We start from the raw sequence: 16545 nt of genomic DNA, 5'->3' as shown, positions 1-16545 counted from the left end.
CCATCCCTCCCTCTTCTGGCCTATATGTGACTCCAGACACACCAATGATGTTGACTCTTATCTGTCTCCTGAAATGGCCCAGGAATCCATTCAGTTCAACACAGACACAGGAGTCTACAGAGGCTGGAAGCTGGAGCAAAAACAAACTGCTGGAGGAACTCAGCGGGTCAGGCAGCATCTGTGGGGGGAAATGGACAGTCAACATTTCAGCTGTCTCCCCTCTATCTTTCAGTCCAGATGAAGGGGTTTGACCAGAAACGATGCCTGTCCATTCCCTCCACAGATGCTGCCTGACCTGCCGAGTTCCCCCAGCAGCTCGTTTGTTGACCCATTCAGTTCAAATATAATTAGGGATGGGCAATGAATGCTGGTCTCATCAGCAATGCCCACATCCAGTGAAAGGAAACAAAAGCTGGCCAAGAGATTCAAAGTGGTGTCACTTGCAACCTAATTTATACTGGCAACAAAAAGTTGAGAAAAAGACATTGGGTGGGAGGGAGCAGGCAGCTGGTTTGAATAGATTACAACAAGCAGAGTGAGTGAGTGCTCAAAGAACGTCATATCGAGTCATTAGACACGCCACCAAGGGAAAAAGATTCTTACTATCTACTCTGTCATTTACAATCCTTGACAAGTCTCTATCCCTCTTTATAATTTTGCATTCCTCTATCAGGTCTCCCCTCAGCCTCCTCCGCTCCAGAGAGAACAGACCCAGCCTCTCCGGTCTCTCCTCATAACTGAAACTCTCCATCCCAGACAAGAACCTGGTGAATCTTCTCTGCACCCTCTCCAGCGCCACCTCATCCGTTCCAATGTGTGGCGACCACAACTGAACGCACTGCTCCAAGTGTGGCCTAACTAATGCTTTATAAAGCTGTACCATAATGTCCCTGCTCTTGTATTTATGCCAGGTGTCCCATATGCTCTCTTCAGCACTCTCTGGCACAATCTTTAACCTGCTTTAAGAAGACCACTATCATCCCGGTTCCAAAGAAAAGCAAGGTAACAGGCCTCAATGACTACCGACCAGTGGTTCTGACATCCACCATCATGAAGTGCTTTGAGAGGCTGGTCATGGCACACATCAACTCCAGCCTCCCAGACAACCTGGACCCACTGCAATTCACCTATCGGCGAAACAGGTCTACAGCGGACGCCATCTCCCTGGCCCTACACTCATCTCTGGAGCATCTGGACAGTAAAGACACCTACTTTAGACTATTGTTTATTGACTACAGCTCTGCCTTCAATACTATAATCCCAAGCAAACTCATGACCAAACTCTGAGACCTGGCACTCAACACCTCCCTTTGCAACTAGATCCTCGACCTCTTGACCAACAGACTGCAATCAGTGAGGACAGGCAGCAACACCTCCGCCACGATTATTCTCAACACTGGTGCCCCACAAGGCTGAGTCCTCAGCCCTCTACCCCCTATACACTCATGACCGTGTGGCCAGATTCTGCTCTAACCCTATCTACAAGTTTGCAGATGATACCACCGTTGTAGGCCGTATCTCAAATCACGATGAGTTGAGGTACAGGAAGGAGATAGAGAGCCTAGTGACATGGTGTCATGACAACAACCTTTCCCTCAATGTCAGCAAAACAAAAGAGCTGGTCATTGACTTCAGGAAAGGGAGTGGTGTACATGCACCTGTCTACATCAATGGTGCTGAGGTCGAGAGGGTTGAGAGCTTCAAGTTCCTTGGAGTGAACATCACTAATAGCCTGTCCTGGTCCAACCACGTAGACGCCACAGCCAAGAAAGATCACCACCGCCTCTACTTCCTCAGGAGGCTAAAGAAATTTGGCATGTTCCCTTTGACCCTCACCAATTTTTATTGATGCACCACAGAAAGCATCCTATCTGGATGCATCACGGCTTGGTATGGCAACTGCTCTGCCCAGGACCGCAAGAAACTGCAGAGGGTTGTGGACACAGCCCAGCACATCATAGAAACCAGCCTCCCCTCCTTGGACTCTACCTCTCACTGCCTTGGTGAAGCAGCCAACATAATCAAACACCCCACCCACCCAGGTCATTCTCTCTTCTCTCCTCTCCCATCAGGCAGAAGATACAGGAGCCTGAGGGCACATACCACCAGGCTCAAGGACAGCTTCTATCCCACGGTGATAAGACTATTGAACGGTTCCCTTATACGATGAGATGGACTCTTGACCTCACAATCTACTTTGGTGTGACCTTGCACCTTATTGTCTACCTACACTGCACTTCCCTGTAGCAGTGAAACTTTACTCCGTATTCTGTTATTGTTTTTATCCTGTACTACCTCGATGCACTATGTAATGAACTGATCTGTACAAATGGTATGCAAGAGAAGTTTTCACAGTACCTCGGTACATGTGAAAATAATAAACCAATACCAATACCAATTGGCAGGGGACACAAAACATCTTGTACTGCAGCCACCACAGATGACAGAGGTGCTTCCAGGTTAACAGCCTCTATTGTCCAAAATCTTCTTTCTGTGTTCAGATACCTCCTCCACATTGACTGTCCCAACTGTTGTTTGTCTGCTCTGTCCCATTTGTCACACTTCACGACCCTGCAGCGGCCTGGCTTCTGGCATGTTGAGCCATATGTACAGAGCTCCTGGGATAGTGACGAGTGTGACCTAAGCACTTCAGCAGTCATTACACCTATCATACATATGGTTGCTCACAACGCTTGGTTGCACTCTCAGCTCAGAGTTTGAAGGTTTGAGTTCAAATCCCACTCTTAAGACTTCAGCAAGAAAATCTTGGCTGACACTCCCAGTACAGAACTGATGGAGGGTGCAGCATTAGAGATGTATGTAGAAAAGTTTGTCCTTAGCTGCATCTGCTAAGTGTGCAATATAGCATATTGTACTCCAATTCCAAAATTTGGTTCTATTGAGAATGTTGATAGCATCCAAACCTCCTCCGACTTTGCCACTTTGCACCCATCCCCACTCTCTGCCCCGCTAACCTGCATCAATTTGAAGAGGATATTAAAGATCGCAGGACCTGCATAGTTTGGCTCAACATCCTGATAACCCATTATTGCTTGGGTTAACATTAGCAGAAACGTTATGCAGAGAGCACAGAATAACCAGCGATTGTGATTAACATCACGCATATACTACTGTATCGTATTATTAGCATGTGCAAGCAAGGACACATTTCTCCACAATTGTCCTTTTGATGAGACGTTAAGCCAAACCTCCATCTATCCTCAGGTGAATGTAAAGGATTCTGGGACACTTTGAAAGAAGGGACGGAATTTTTTCCTGGAGTCTTGTCTAATAATTACCTCATCACCAATATCACTATCTTGTCATGATAGCATTGCTGTTTGTGGGAGCTTACTGTGTGCAACAGTGAATGAAGTTTAAAAGTAATTGATTGGATGTGAAGTGCTTTGGGTTGTCCTGAAGTCAGGAGAGGTGCACAAAATGTTAACTCTTTCTTATTTTAGCTTCTCCCCATGTTGCACTGGTTTCTACCCTGGAGGCTGTGTGCAAAATGGTGTCCATTCCAACATCTAAGTGTGCAGGGATGAGATATGGAGCACTACCTTCTAGGAGTTCATCCACCTGCTTGGTAGCATTAAGTCTCTGTTCCTGCAGATTGTAGGCCATCCAAGACCGGTGCCCAGCGTCAGGGCAAACACAGAAATTTGCTTGGATGGCATAGCTGTCTCTGAAGATGGCAGCACATTTGTAACCACCACTTCCCCCCCCCTCCCCGCAGAAGAACAGGATGCCTATGTAAGAGGTGCAGGTAACATCCAAGAGGGGCATGAAACTAAATCAAGCAACATCCACCAATACCAATGGGAATCCCAGTGGTAAGACATGGACATGTCAATGGGTTGTAAACGATAGAGCACAGAGGTTGCACATACAGACACCCTCTCGGCAGTGCTTGGAGACCCTCCGATGATGTGCCATGAATGGGTGTGAGTTGACAGACAGAGTGACAGAACTGTATATCTTTGGTGGGGAAAGGAAAGATGTGGAAAGGGCTGTGCAAATTGATATTTGAATGCACCTGGGTTTCTTTCATTATATTGTTTTTCATCTGGATCTGTCACAATAATAATTATTAATCATAATTTATAATTAATCACAGTCACTGTTGCCGCTTTTGCAAAACATTTTTGCTCATGTTAATCCAGGCAATAATGAGTTATTTCATGTATAGAACCAAACTGTGTGGGTCCTACAATGTCCAAATCAATGCAGGTTAGCGAGGTGGGGGAGTGTGGGCGCTGTGGCAAAGGAGGAGGAGGTTTGGATGTTGAATTAAATGGATTAATTTGTTCCTTTTGCAAGTAATAGGTCTATCCCACTCTTGAGCTCTTTGGGGGTCCCTTGTGGTTGAAAGACACAGCTCTGAAAAATATTCTGGAGTTGGATCAGCCAGCAGAAGCATCTCCCACCAGCAGGCAGCATGTCCATCCAAGAGGTAAGAAATGGGGTTTAATTCTCCCCTCTCCAATCAATCAGAGAATTTACCGGCTGCAGGTAATTTGTAGTTGGTTCGACATAGGATTCTGAATGATTTTGTTTGAGTGTGCTTAAACAAGTGGTTTGAAGTGTTCACTGTTTGTCTGCAGATTACAGCTTTAAACTTGTATTTTTGAACTGTCTAGAGATATGTCTTAGCGTGGCAGATAAAAGTGGAGAAACATTAATAGACGGAGCAAACAACAAAAGGTTCATCGAAAGATAACAAAAATTAGCCACTGCAGCTTGAAGACAAATTGACAAGCAGACGGGTAAACTGCTGAAAGAGGTGGCAACGATAGGAAATCGCATGGTGTAAACAAAGTGACAATGGATGGACGTTAAAACTTACGTGAAGTGTAACTATAAATGAAGATGATGGGTACAAGGTTGTTAAAGAAATGGATATATTGAAATAATTAAGTGGCAGAAAAAGCACAAATGATTGACAGATTGATGGTGGAAATATGATGTTCATAAATTCATGCATATCTGTTGGTAGATATGAGTCTTTATATGAGATTACTAAATCTATACATCATATGCTGTAAGTAGCACTCAGATAACACAACATGGCTTTGTGTGGGATCGAATGGCTGTTATGTACAACGTTCCCTCCTGTGGGCAGATGCTGTAAGTGAGCTAACTGATTTGACCAGCTACACAGAGTTGCTGTGTAATTGCTGAGTGAGATATTCTGGTGATGGAGAAGCTGGTATTCATTTTTCAAGTTGTTGCATGAGTGCAGGCGTTGTGTAAGTGGTGCCTGTCTCCTGTACCAATGCTGTAAATGCCCTGTACAAGTGGTACATGGGTGAGTGGTGCGTAGCTCCTGTCAGATAGCTTGGGAGGCTTTCCTTTCATTGTTTATGCTCAGCCCCACCGTTGCTGTTGGGCCGATGCAGAGGAGTTGAGTCACGGCTACTTTCCTCATACTGTGTGAGTTACAGTGCTTGGGAGCTTCATAGTCTGCAGAGATCACGGAGAATCTGTTATTTCTCTGTGGGCATAAATCAGTCTGTGTGTACCTCCTGCACAATGACTCTGTGTTACGTGGGTAATGTTTGTTCGTCTTGTTCAGTGAAAAATAGAGAAAAGGAATCAAGTCTTGATCCAGTCCCTCGAGTCTATGTCACCTCCTTACAGAGCATTCTCTTCAACCCCATACCCTGCTCTTTCCCTGCAGCCCTGCAGATCACTTTCCCTCAAGTACCTATCCAATTCCCTTTCAAAAGCCCGAATTGATTTTACTTCCACCACCTTGGCAGTTCCAGGCTATAAGCACTCTCTGTGAAAGTTCTTTCTTGTGTCCTCCCAATGTCTTTTGCCCTTCCTCGAATCTCCGTTCCTGTCCCTTGAACCAAGCTTCTCTCTGCATACCCAATCTAAAACTGTCCACGGAGAGAAAGATAGAACAAAGAGAGGGCAAAGATGTCACATCCCATGGATGAGTAAGTAAAAGGCATCGGTCTGAAGGTTACTTAGGTATGGAAATCCAGGGACATCTGCTGGAGTCTTTGGAAAATTCATGCAGGGAATCACAAGTCCGCACTGGGTTCTTCTGGTAATACCTGCAGATTTCATCTGAGACACATAATGCACGTTTAGTGAAGAAGTCTGTTCTCACCAGAAACCAAATTATCCTTTTGGGAAAGTGTGAAGCTTCTGGGAATGACAGAGGTTGGGTTTTAATTGCGAGGGATGAGGTGGTGTTGGGGCAAGGGTTAGCATGGTGGTAGCAAAGGGAGTGAAAGTCGCCGGATTGGGTGTTGAGGGAACTGAGGAAAATTGCACAGAGAAGATCATTTGACCCTCATGGCTAAACAAAGGTCAGTTTGCCTTTAAATGGGAAGCTAGATTAGAATGGGAGGGGAAAGGGATGAGATGGAGTGAGAGCAGACTCAAGTGGAGCTTAAATTCTGTGCTGTAATACTCTATGGGGTAGGAATTGTGCATCCAGTACATGTGACAAAGGATGAATTCTTATCCCCATACGTAAAGTTTGCAAGGGAATAAAATCTAAAAGAGGAAACGGATTTCCACAGTGATGTTGTTTGCCTTTGCCTTAGGAGCTGAGGAGTCGCAGGTTCTGGCGTTCAGTCTTGGCAGAACTGGTCGGTTCCCTGATCCTGGTCTCGGTTATCCTGGGTGCCTCTGCCCCTGGGCAGGAAGACGGAGTTCCAGTCCTGATGCAGGTGGCTGTAGCTGCTGGCTTTTCAGCACTCAGCCTGATCCACTGCTTTGGAGAAATCAGCGGGGCACAGATGAACCCAGCTGTCACCCTCGCCTTCTTGTGCACCAGGAAGCTGGACTTTCTCCAGTTCGTGTCCTACCTTCTGGCACAGTGCCTTGGCGCAGTGATTGGATCGGGGATAATCTACATGTCACTCCCGGTCAAGTCAACATCAAGGCTTTTAGTCAACATGGTGAGTCCATTCCCCTTGCTACATTTGCTCTGTTGATTTACAATAGAGGTGCATTTCTTCAAAATGGAGAATGGAGCCTAAACAAACAAACAAAAAAACAAAAGTAAAAGAATCAATTCACGAGGGATGTTGGAAGCATGATGGAATGGCACGGAGTTGGTGATGGCATGGGCACTGAACACTCTTGCAATCTTACTACCTCATCTATGCCTGAATGGTTACCACATGGTTGCTAAGTGTTACCCAGAAAGTTTCAGCTGATTAAGCTGGGAAAAGCCAGATCAAACACTATCTGGCTGCATTGTAAGCATGGTTATTGGTGTTAGCCTCTTGAACTGTGATACCAGCCAAGTCACATGAAAGTAGAGTGTGGGGATCAAGGGATTGCAGTGGATGTTGTATGCAAATGAACTTTCAGAAAGTATTAAGGAAGGTGTCATATTAAAGACACATGGTGGGCTTAATAAGGAATGGCCAACTCACCAACCACCCAGGCAATGAAGGTAAAAATTGGCTCCTTCACACATGAAGCCACATGAATCAATAAGTACCATTGCTTTAATGCTCTTTCCATACTGACAACTCAGTTGCACACAGCATTCTCAACCATGGACTAACCAATGTGCTGTGCAGTTACCCTTACCCCTTTACTCTTGGATACTACATCGTGTTTGTAAAATGCAAAATGATATTGCAATTTCTTATGGCTTTAACAACTTGCACTTTGAATTTCAAGACATCTCCATACATCAACAATTGAGATCCACCGAAGCATTTAGATACATGTGCCTAGAGATTTATCATTGGTTGCTAGTGCCAAATGATCTATGCTGTAACGTCAGAGCATTGTACTTAAGATAAGATCTCTTTATTAGTCACATGTACATCGAAACACACAGTGAAATGCATCTTTTGCGCAGAGTGTTCTGGGGGCAGCCCGCAAGTGTCGCCATGCTTCCGGCGCCAACATAGCATGCCTACAACTTCCTAACCCGTACGTCTTTGGAATGTGGGAGGAAACTGGAGCACCCAGAAGAAACCCACACAGACACAGGGAGAACATATAAACTCCTTACAGACAGCGGCCGGAATTGAACTTGGGTCACTGGCGCTGTAAAGCGTTAAGCTAACCGCTACATTCCTGTGCCTGCATTCAAAATTCACTCCAATGAAGCCAGTGAAATGCTTTTGAAGGTGGAGTACACTGTGCTGTGTGTTTGATGTTACTAACTAGGAATGAAGTCCTAGGTGACAGTTTCAACATTTTCAGTCAGACAATTTTCTCAATGAATCTTTGAATCATTTTTTAAAAATTTACTTTCAGGAATTGGGCATTGCTGGCAAAGCTAGCATTTATTTCCCATCCCTAATTGCCTTTGAGAAGGTGGTGCTGGGGAGGGCATTCCAGGAATTAGACCCAGCGACAAAGAAGGACCAGTGCTATATTTCCAAGTCGGGGTGGAGTGTGTTGAGGAGGAGAACCTGCAGTGGGGGTGTTCCCATGTGCCCGAGGCCCTGCTCCTTCTTGATGGTAAAGGTCATGGGTTTGGGAGGTGCTGTTGGAGTAACCGTTCATGTGTTTCCAAGCAGATCAACAAAGATGGAAATGCTGGCCAAGCATTGGCAATGGAGATTTTTGCCACATTCCAGCTGGTTTTCACAATATTTGCTGTGGATGATCATCGGCGCAGGGAAGTGGGAGAGCCTGGAAATCTGGCAATAGCCTTTAGCCTGACGACAGGAATCCTGGCATCGGTAAGAACCACAATTGTTTGTTGCTTAACCAGTGGATGCATGGCACAGAAAGCCTCCCTCTACATCAAACAACCAGGCCTCTTTTATAGGAAGGGTAATGAATTCTCGTTATATACTTTATAGGAAGGGTAATGAATTCTCGTTATATACTCGCCAATTTTCACTGCTGTAAAGTGTCCTACTGAAATGGGGCTGCAATGGTTTCTGGGTCGATTCATGTCACTCTGGAAACTTGGCCAGGCAGTTCCGTTCGCAAGTCAGGCTTGCACATGACAGGGCAGTGAGGAGTGATTGAAGGCACCATTAAATGTAGAGTTACTTTCTTTGATAAACATGAGGGTTTGAACGGTGATTCGTCTGACAATGTTTGCTATTTTTTAACAGAGGTGGCCTCCAGCTCTGCTATTAACATTGGCTCAGATTTAATGGGGAATATTACTGGTTCATCCTCCCACCTAGGAGCAGGGATTCAGACAGGCAGTCCTCTTGACTGACCATTATAGACAGCTGATCCAGGAAATGTGTGTCTGAAGTCCCACTAGGTCAAGCGCCACAAAGGATAAGAAACAGCGTTGTTAGCTTCTGATTGATTTCTGTGCTTTTGTCCTCCAGGGAAAGTTCTCAGGAGGCAGCCTGAATCCTGCAAGATCACTTGGACCAGCAGTAATCACTGGACTCTGGGAGCATCACTGGGTAAATCAAAGGCTTTCCATGGCCACTACACATGCAGAGTTATAGGGCAGGCACGGTAGTGTAGCGGTTAGCGTAACACTATTACAGCGCCAGTGATCGGGGTTAAATTCCCGTCGCTGCCTGTAAGGAGTTTGTACGTTCTCCCCGTGACTGTGTGGGTTTCCTCTGGGTGCTCCGGTTTCCTCTCATATTCCAAAGATGTACGGGCTAGTAGGTCAACATGGGTGTAATTGGGCGGCGCAGGCTCATTGGGCTGGAAGGGCCTGTTATCGTGCTGTATAAATAAAGTTCTAAAGTTTTATTATCAACTGTAGATGCTTTCAGTGGTCCTCTTGGCCATTACATCACAAGCAGACAACAGTGTGTTCCAAGAGAAATGTAAAAAGGAAGAGCTCTGTTCCTGTTTAAAGCAATTTTCTGCAATGTCCCATGACAACCCTCGAGGGTTCTTATATAATATTCCTTTGACTTTAATTCTGAAATATATTTGGCACTGAAAAGTAGATTTCAGATGTTTATTTCAGGACGGTTCTGCTGCCAATCATTGTTTCTGAACTAGAACATGCATACAAATCTAGGAAACAGGAGCAGGAGTAGACCACTCGGCCCCTCGAGCCTGCCCTGTCGTTTAATAAGGTCATAGCTGATCTAAATGTAACCTCTACTCTGCATTCCTGTCTACCCACTGTAACCTTTCACCCTCTGCTTTTCAAGAATCTATCTGTCAATGCTTTAAAACTATTCAATGACTCTGCTTCTACTGCATTTTGAGGAAGAGGTTCCAGACTCAGGACCAACAGAGAGAGAAAAAACTCACATCTTTGCTTTCAGTGGGCAACCCTTTAGTTTTAAAAAGTGACCCTTAGTTCTAGATTCTCCCACTAGAACACAGAACAGTACAGCACAGGAATGGGCCCTTCGGCCCACCATGTCTGTGCCGAACACGATGCCGAATTAAACTCAATCTCTTCTGCCTGCTCGTGATCCACATCGCTCCATTCCCTGCACAGTCATGTGTCTATCTGACAGCCTCTTAAACACCACTGCTTCCACCACCGCTCCTAGCAGCCTGTTCCAGGCACCCACCACTCTCGGTGTAAAAAAACTTGCCCCGCACATCCCCTTTAAACTTTCCTCCTCTCACCTTAAATGCCTCCAGTACTTGACATTTCTACCCTGGGAAAAAGATTCTGACTGTCTATCCTACCTATGCCTCTCATAATTTTCTGAACCTCTATCAGGTCTCCCCTCAGCCTCCACCACTCCAGAGAAAACAACCCAAGTTTGGCCAACCTCTCCTCATAGCACATGCCCTCTAATCCAGGCAGCATCCTGGTGAACCTCTTCTGCACCCTCTCCAAAGCCACCACATCCTTCCTGTAATGGGGTGACGTGGAAATATTCTCTCCATATCCCTCCTGTCAAGACCCCTTGGGATCTTACATGTTTCAATCAAGTCCCCTCTCACTCTTCTAAACACCGGATACAACCCAGCCTGTCCAACCTTTCCTCATGTTGACCAGCCCAATCCAAGTATCAGTCTAGTAAACCTCCTTTGAACTGCTCCCAGTGCATTAACATCTTCCTTAAATGAGGAAACCAATACTGTACACAGTACTCCGGATGTGCCCTATACAACTGAAGCATAGCCTCCCTACTTTTGTACTTTTGTAGGATACACATAGGGTAAATGTTCTGAATCCTATAATGTCTGGTTGGAAGATGTGCCTTGTGGTTTTACTAGGTAATGGGCACTCTGCTGCCAAGATTACATGACTAGAACAGTAACCTGGACACCTGGACTAACAGTCTAGAGAATCAGAATTCAGATGGCACGTGGCATATTAAGAATTTGAATTCAGTTTAGAAAATCTGGAAATAATCAACTAGTATGAAACTGTTGGTTTGCTGTTGAAAACCGAACAAGTTCACAAATGTCCCCTTTAGGAAGGGAATCCTGATGCCTTTAGCCGTTCCAGTGTATATATGACTCAGGTGATTGACCCTTAGTGCTCTCTGAAATGACCAGGTGTGATCCAGTTTCTAAGGGCAACTAGAGAGGGGTGTCAACTGTATCTCTGGGTAGCACTTTTGCTTCTGAACCAGATGACTGTGGGTTCAAGCCCCACTTGAGAAATTAGAGGACAAAATAGTCTGACTCTCCTTTACTGCTGCATCACCTGAGGTGCTGTGTTTTGATGAGATGTTAAACAACGGTTTGCTCTCTTGTGTAGAAGATCCCAGGGTCTTACTTCAGAGAAGAGTTGGGGAGTTCTCCTCAGTGTCCTGGCTAATGCTTATCCTTCAACCAAAAAGGTTATTGGGTCATTATCACAAACACTGGTGTTTAATGAAGTTGCTGAGTGCAAATCAGCTGCTGTGTTCCAGGTTTACAAGAATGAATGCAGTTCATTGGCCTTGGGATGTTCTGAGGTCACGAAAGGCGCTAAATGCAAATTATTTGCCAGCGATGCCTATACCAGCAGGAAAGCAAGAATGCAGCAAGCAAATAACCAGAAATGCAAAAGTTCAGGAACGCACAATGCAGAACTCAAGGCGCAGCAAATGGAATGCATAAAAGCAGGGCACGTGCAGGACTTCAAATCTGCCAGTTTATGGAGAAGCATGTACACCACTCCTTAAACTTATGGGAGGAACGTAAGCACACATCCATAACGTACTTATTTCTTCGGGATGCTTATTGAGCAAGAGAGGGAGGACCATGCTCCAACCTGGCCCCATCCCTTTCGGCATGCCCCTCCATAAATGCAAAAGTGCAAGAAAGCAAAATGCGGCAAGCAGCCACCCAGGACTGGAAAACTGAGAAAGCAAAAATGCAGTAATGCAATGTACAGCACATAACATTCCAGCACTTGACACCCAACAACATACCTTTTGTACTCAGTTCCCTAAAGACCAAAAGCTGTCTGCCCTTTGTCGTGGTGAACCCAGTACACAGCACGTTCCTGGGGCAAAGATCAGAACTTATTCAGTGCAATTTATTTGTAAGGTAATCTGGGCTTAAATGAAGTTCTCCCACTTTTTTATATCTGAACACTTCAGGTTATCTGTACAATCAGATGCAACACAAATAGATCTGGTCACATGTTTGTTCTGTGTTGCTGGTTGTAAAGTGTACACTGTAGTCTCAGTCCTAGCCTCAGCCCCTATTGTTATCCGATAACAGCGGAGTGATGCTCAACAGAGTGAAGCTGTGAGCCGATTAAAGTTTATTTCAAAAGCTGATAAAGAAACAACCCTTGCCGTTCAAAGGATAAAAGCACCGCTTGATGGAGTACTGGACTATCATATAACTTGCCAGGTTAAATCCTAGATCAGGATAAATTAGCAAATGTTAGCTTTGTAGTGGAGGGGCCTTCCAGCATTTGCTACCTGGCTTCATCTGCCAAGAATAGCTACTTCGGCGAGAGAGTGGAAAGTTGTCAGGCCATCAATTCCCGCTGTGACTGCTCATGAAGTGAGAACAATTTTAAAAGCTTGTTGTAGTCAGATAGGACTATCTGTTCCCAGCTCAACAATGGTGGAAGTTTGCTACTTCCCCTCTGCCACCAAACTTGAATTCCACCACATTAAAGCCAACATTATGACAGTGGCTTCTTTGCAAGTAATCTGTGAAAACAGTGTCATTTTACTTACAATTAAAAGTCACAATGTTCATTAGGTACTCAAAGAAGTGACGTTCTTTGAAAGCTGAAACTTTTCAACCAAGATGCACTGTAATAGTCACCTAGCCTCCACAACCTCTATCACCAAGAAGGACATCATACACATGGGAACACCACCACCTGCAGGTTCCCCTCCAACTTTCACACCATTCTGATTTGGAAATTTATCACCGTTCCTTCATTATCGCTCAGTCCAAATCCTGGAACACACTACCCAACAGCACTGTGTGAGCACTTTCACCAGCAGGTTCAAGAAGGTGGCAGCTCACCAGCACCTTCCCAAGGGCAATTCGGGATGAACAATAAATGCTGGTCTTGTCAGCGATGCCGAGATTCAGTAAAAAAAAATGAATAAGTTATAAAAAGACTAATAAAGTTGTGGAATAAGTTACCAGGCAACTCCATTCAAGCAGACACTCTGGGTTTTTGGGGAGAGGTGTGACTCAGGGAAATAGTGACCATCCAGCAGGGGCTGATGTCAAAACAGTGATGGCCTATTATACAAAAATGCTCTTTGGTGAAGAGCAACTTTCAATAAGGTACTCATCCAAAGGTTCTTTAAAAATATCATTTACTTCGCCTAAGTTTTCAATTCCCTGTCTGAGGAGGATCTGCCAACAGCAATAACAAATGTTCTACGGAATTTTCCATGGTATTACTTCCCTTAAAGATTTATGCACTGAAAACCTTTATTCCAATTTCAAAACTACACTTGAAGTCACCTTCTGATGCTTTCAAATTTAATGATAATTTTTACTTCTGCAGTATTTACATTTTGTTGCTCCTACACCAGAGTTTGGAGCACGTATTTTTATTTAAACCATCACCCCTAAAATTTACATTGGTGAGTGAACTGGTTAGTGTGACACTGATCCATACAGGCTGCAAAGCTGTAAATCAAATCCCCCAGTGTTCACTGATTTAATTGATCTCACCAAGCCAACAGTTGGGGAGCTATCATTAGTGTTAGCCTTATCTCTTCATGTGGTGAGATTTCAAGCCCAGTCATTATGGAAAGTGTCAAACATAAGGGCAACTTCATTTACCAAGAGAGAAAGCAGATTCACCATGACTTTCTCTCCTGTACTGTCTATACTGATGGGTTATGGAAGGAGGTTTGGACCTGCTGACAAATGAACACCATTCACTAAGACATTCCCACAACACAAGTCAACTTCAATAATGTGGAGTGTGTGCTTTTAGAGTCCAAATCTTCACACTAGCGCTGGATTCTAACAGTGTGATCGGTTCTATATGTACTTGATTGGTAATGGGAACTGAGTAACAGGTGGATTCAAGTGACAGGCACCAGCCTAGAGCTCAAAACTTTATGGAGATTAACTGGTGCATCCAATGCATGGATGTGCCATCATATAAGATACTGAATGCTAATAACATTAATAGGACCTTTCTATCATTGTTCTTGCAGGTGTACTGGATTGGCCCCATCCTTGGTGCTGTTCTCGGTGGTATTTCTTACGAGTTCTTTTTTGCCTCCAGTGCCTCCCAAGAGAAGCTCATTGCCTGTATCACCTGCAAAGATATTGAGATTGTGGAAACGGCCAGTGTGTCCCGGTCATCATTGTTGACGGTCACCCAGTCTGCAATGCGAGTGAAACCGACTGCAAAAGTGCAGGACCACAGTTAAAATTAACATGGCACACCTTGTCTCCTCACTTATATTAGTAGCCTGACTTTAAAGGGATTGCTTTCGTGACTCTGTGCTCGAGACGTGGTTTGTCACAAACATTAGTATATGAAGGTAAATTAGTGTTAGCACCTGTGATGTTCCAGAGATGAGAGCTCTGGCTAGTGTGGTACTAATTTATACAGACCAAAAAGTTGTAAATGAAATACCCCTGGCATGTGCTGACTTAAATGATCTCACCAGATCAGCAGTTGGGGAATAATGTTAGTGTTGGGGGGGACATAAGAGATGGTAGCAGAGAAGTTAAATTACTAGGGCTATTATGCAGAAGCCTTAAGTACTGATCCAATCCCATCATTATGGCAATTGAATAAATAGCTAGTTTCAGCAACAATGGCATGAAACCCATTTTGTTTGCTGGTGTCTTTTGGTGAAGAAAATCTGCCTTACCTGCTCTTGCCTACATGTAACTTCATGTCCACTGATGTGGTTGATCCTGCTAAGTATGCCTAGTAGGAAAGTCAGTTCAATAAATGCTGACCCTGCCAGTAGCATCCACATCCTGTGAATGTTTACATTTAAAACACTCAGCCAGGTACCTGTTGCTGTTCATTGAGCAGACATATTACAAAGTAGCTCGTGGCCTTTGGCCGAGGATGGGGAGGGGTGGCTGGTCGGTAGTTGGAGACACACACCTGGAACTACGATGAACAATGACCAGTGAAAAGTCCTGAGCTACATGTGGAATATCAGCAGTTTATTGCCGGGGTGAAGGGGAAGGAGGCAACTGGGAGTGGAACCATATCAAAGCCTGTGTGGGATACCCAGCCTCCAACCTGTTGTCGGTAGCTACAGTATTTCTTGTTGAGTTTTAGTCAGTGATGATAGGGGAGCTCCATGATGACCATGCTGTTGAATATCAGGGGTAGGTGCGTCGGCTCTCTTTTATTGGAGATGCTCATTGCCTGGCATTTGTGAACTGCCTAGGGAGAATTTTACTGGTGCTAAGAAGGTGCTGCATTGTTGGAAGAAATGTCAAACCTAATCTGCACTCTTAGGTGCAGAAAGCACATCCCAGAGCCCTATTTGGAAAAAAATATCCAGTTACTCCCAGTGTTCTGGCCCAATACATATTCCTCAACCAGCACCAAAACAAATTGCCTTCGTTGTTACCATGTTGTGTGTTGGAACTTGGAGTGTATTCTGGTTGTGTAGTGCTTCAGGACCATGTGAAGAAATGAAAGGTACTATATAAATGGAAATGTTTTAAATGACACTTATAAGACATTTTACTCACAGCACTGAGCATGTATACACATTCTGGTAAAAAGCTGAAACACAAGGAAAGATTTTCTTACTTTAGAGGGTTATATAAATATAAATATAAATTGTTGTTGTCTCTTTTAAACATCTGTTGAATTACTAATGTAAATTCATTGACAGCGAGACACCATAACTCACAGTTATGCTCAGATTTGATATTTTTTGCCAGATTATTTTGATATCATGGCATTCTTAATTGAAGCTCTGCTCTTTGAAACTGATGATAGCTGTTATGACTGTGGGCCACAAAGACGCAGTGATGTGGTAAATTATGTACAAACACAACACTTTCTATACAGCCTCATCTTATGCAGAGACAGTAATGTAATTAAGGAATTTATATGACCCCAGAAGCAACAAAAGTTGTCAGTTGAACCCCGAGATTGGACTGCAGCCTGTAATCCTTGTCAGTGACCAAATTTTTTTTTTGATTTTATCTGTAATTTTGTTTTGTAATTTTTTTCTCCCCTTCTGAAGTCACTGAGTCATGCTGGAATACGTTCCACGTGTGCGCGGG

General features: G+C 44.3%; 2 protein-coding genes across 2 annotated transcripts in view; one reads left to right on the top strand and one right to left on the bottom strand.

Annotated features, from left to right (window-relative positions):
• Nucleotides 1-16545, bottom strand: part of LOC127566975 (zinc finger CCCH domain-containing protein 10-like) — an 83333-nt gene that overhangs the window by 11424 nt on the left and 55364 nt on the right. The gene's annotated exons all lie outside the window — the stretch shown is intronic.
• LOC127566977 (aquaporin-4) lies at nucleotides 4425-14705 on the top strand. The gene is made up of 5 exons (XM_052009556.1): nucleotides 4425-4456; nucleotides 6567-6923; nucleotides 8514-8678; nucleotides 9291-9371; nucleotides 14487-14705. Exons 1-5 carry the CDS (start codon nucleotides 4442-4444, stop codon nucleotides 14703-14705), a joined length of 837 nt encoding a protein of 278 aa, XP_051865516.1. The 5' UTR covers nucleotides 4425-4441.

This window comes from Pristis pectinata, chromosome X (assembly GCF_009764475.1).
Source record: "Pristis pectinata isolate sPriPec2 chromosome X, sPriPec2.1.pri, whole genome shotgun sequence".
Taxonomy (NCBI): domain Eukaryota; kingdom Metazoa; phylum Chordata; class Chondrichthyes; order Rhinopristiformes; family Pristidae; genus Pristis; species Pristis pectinata.
This window is presented reverse-complemented; position numbering and strand designations above follow the sequence as displayed.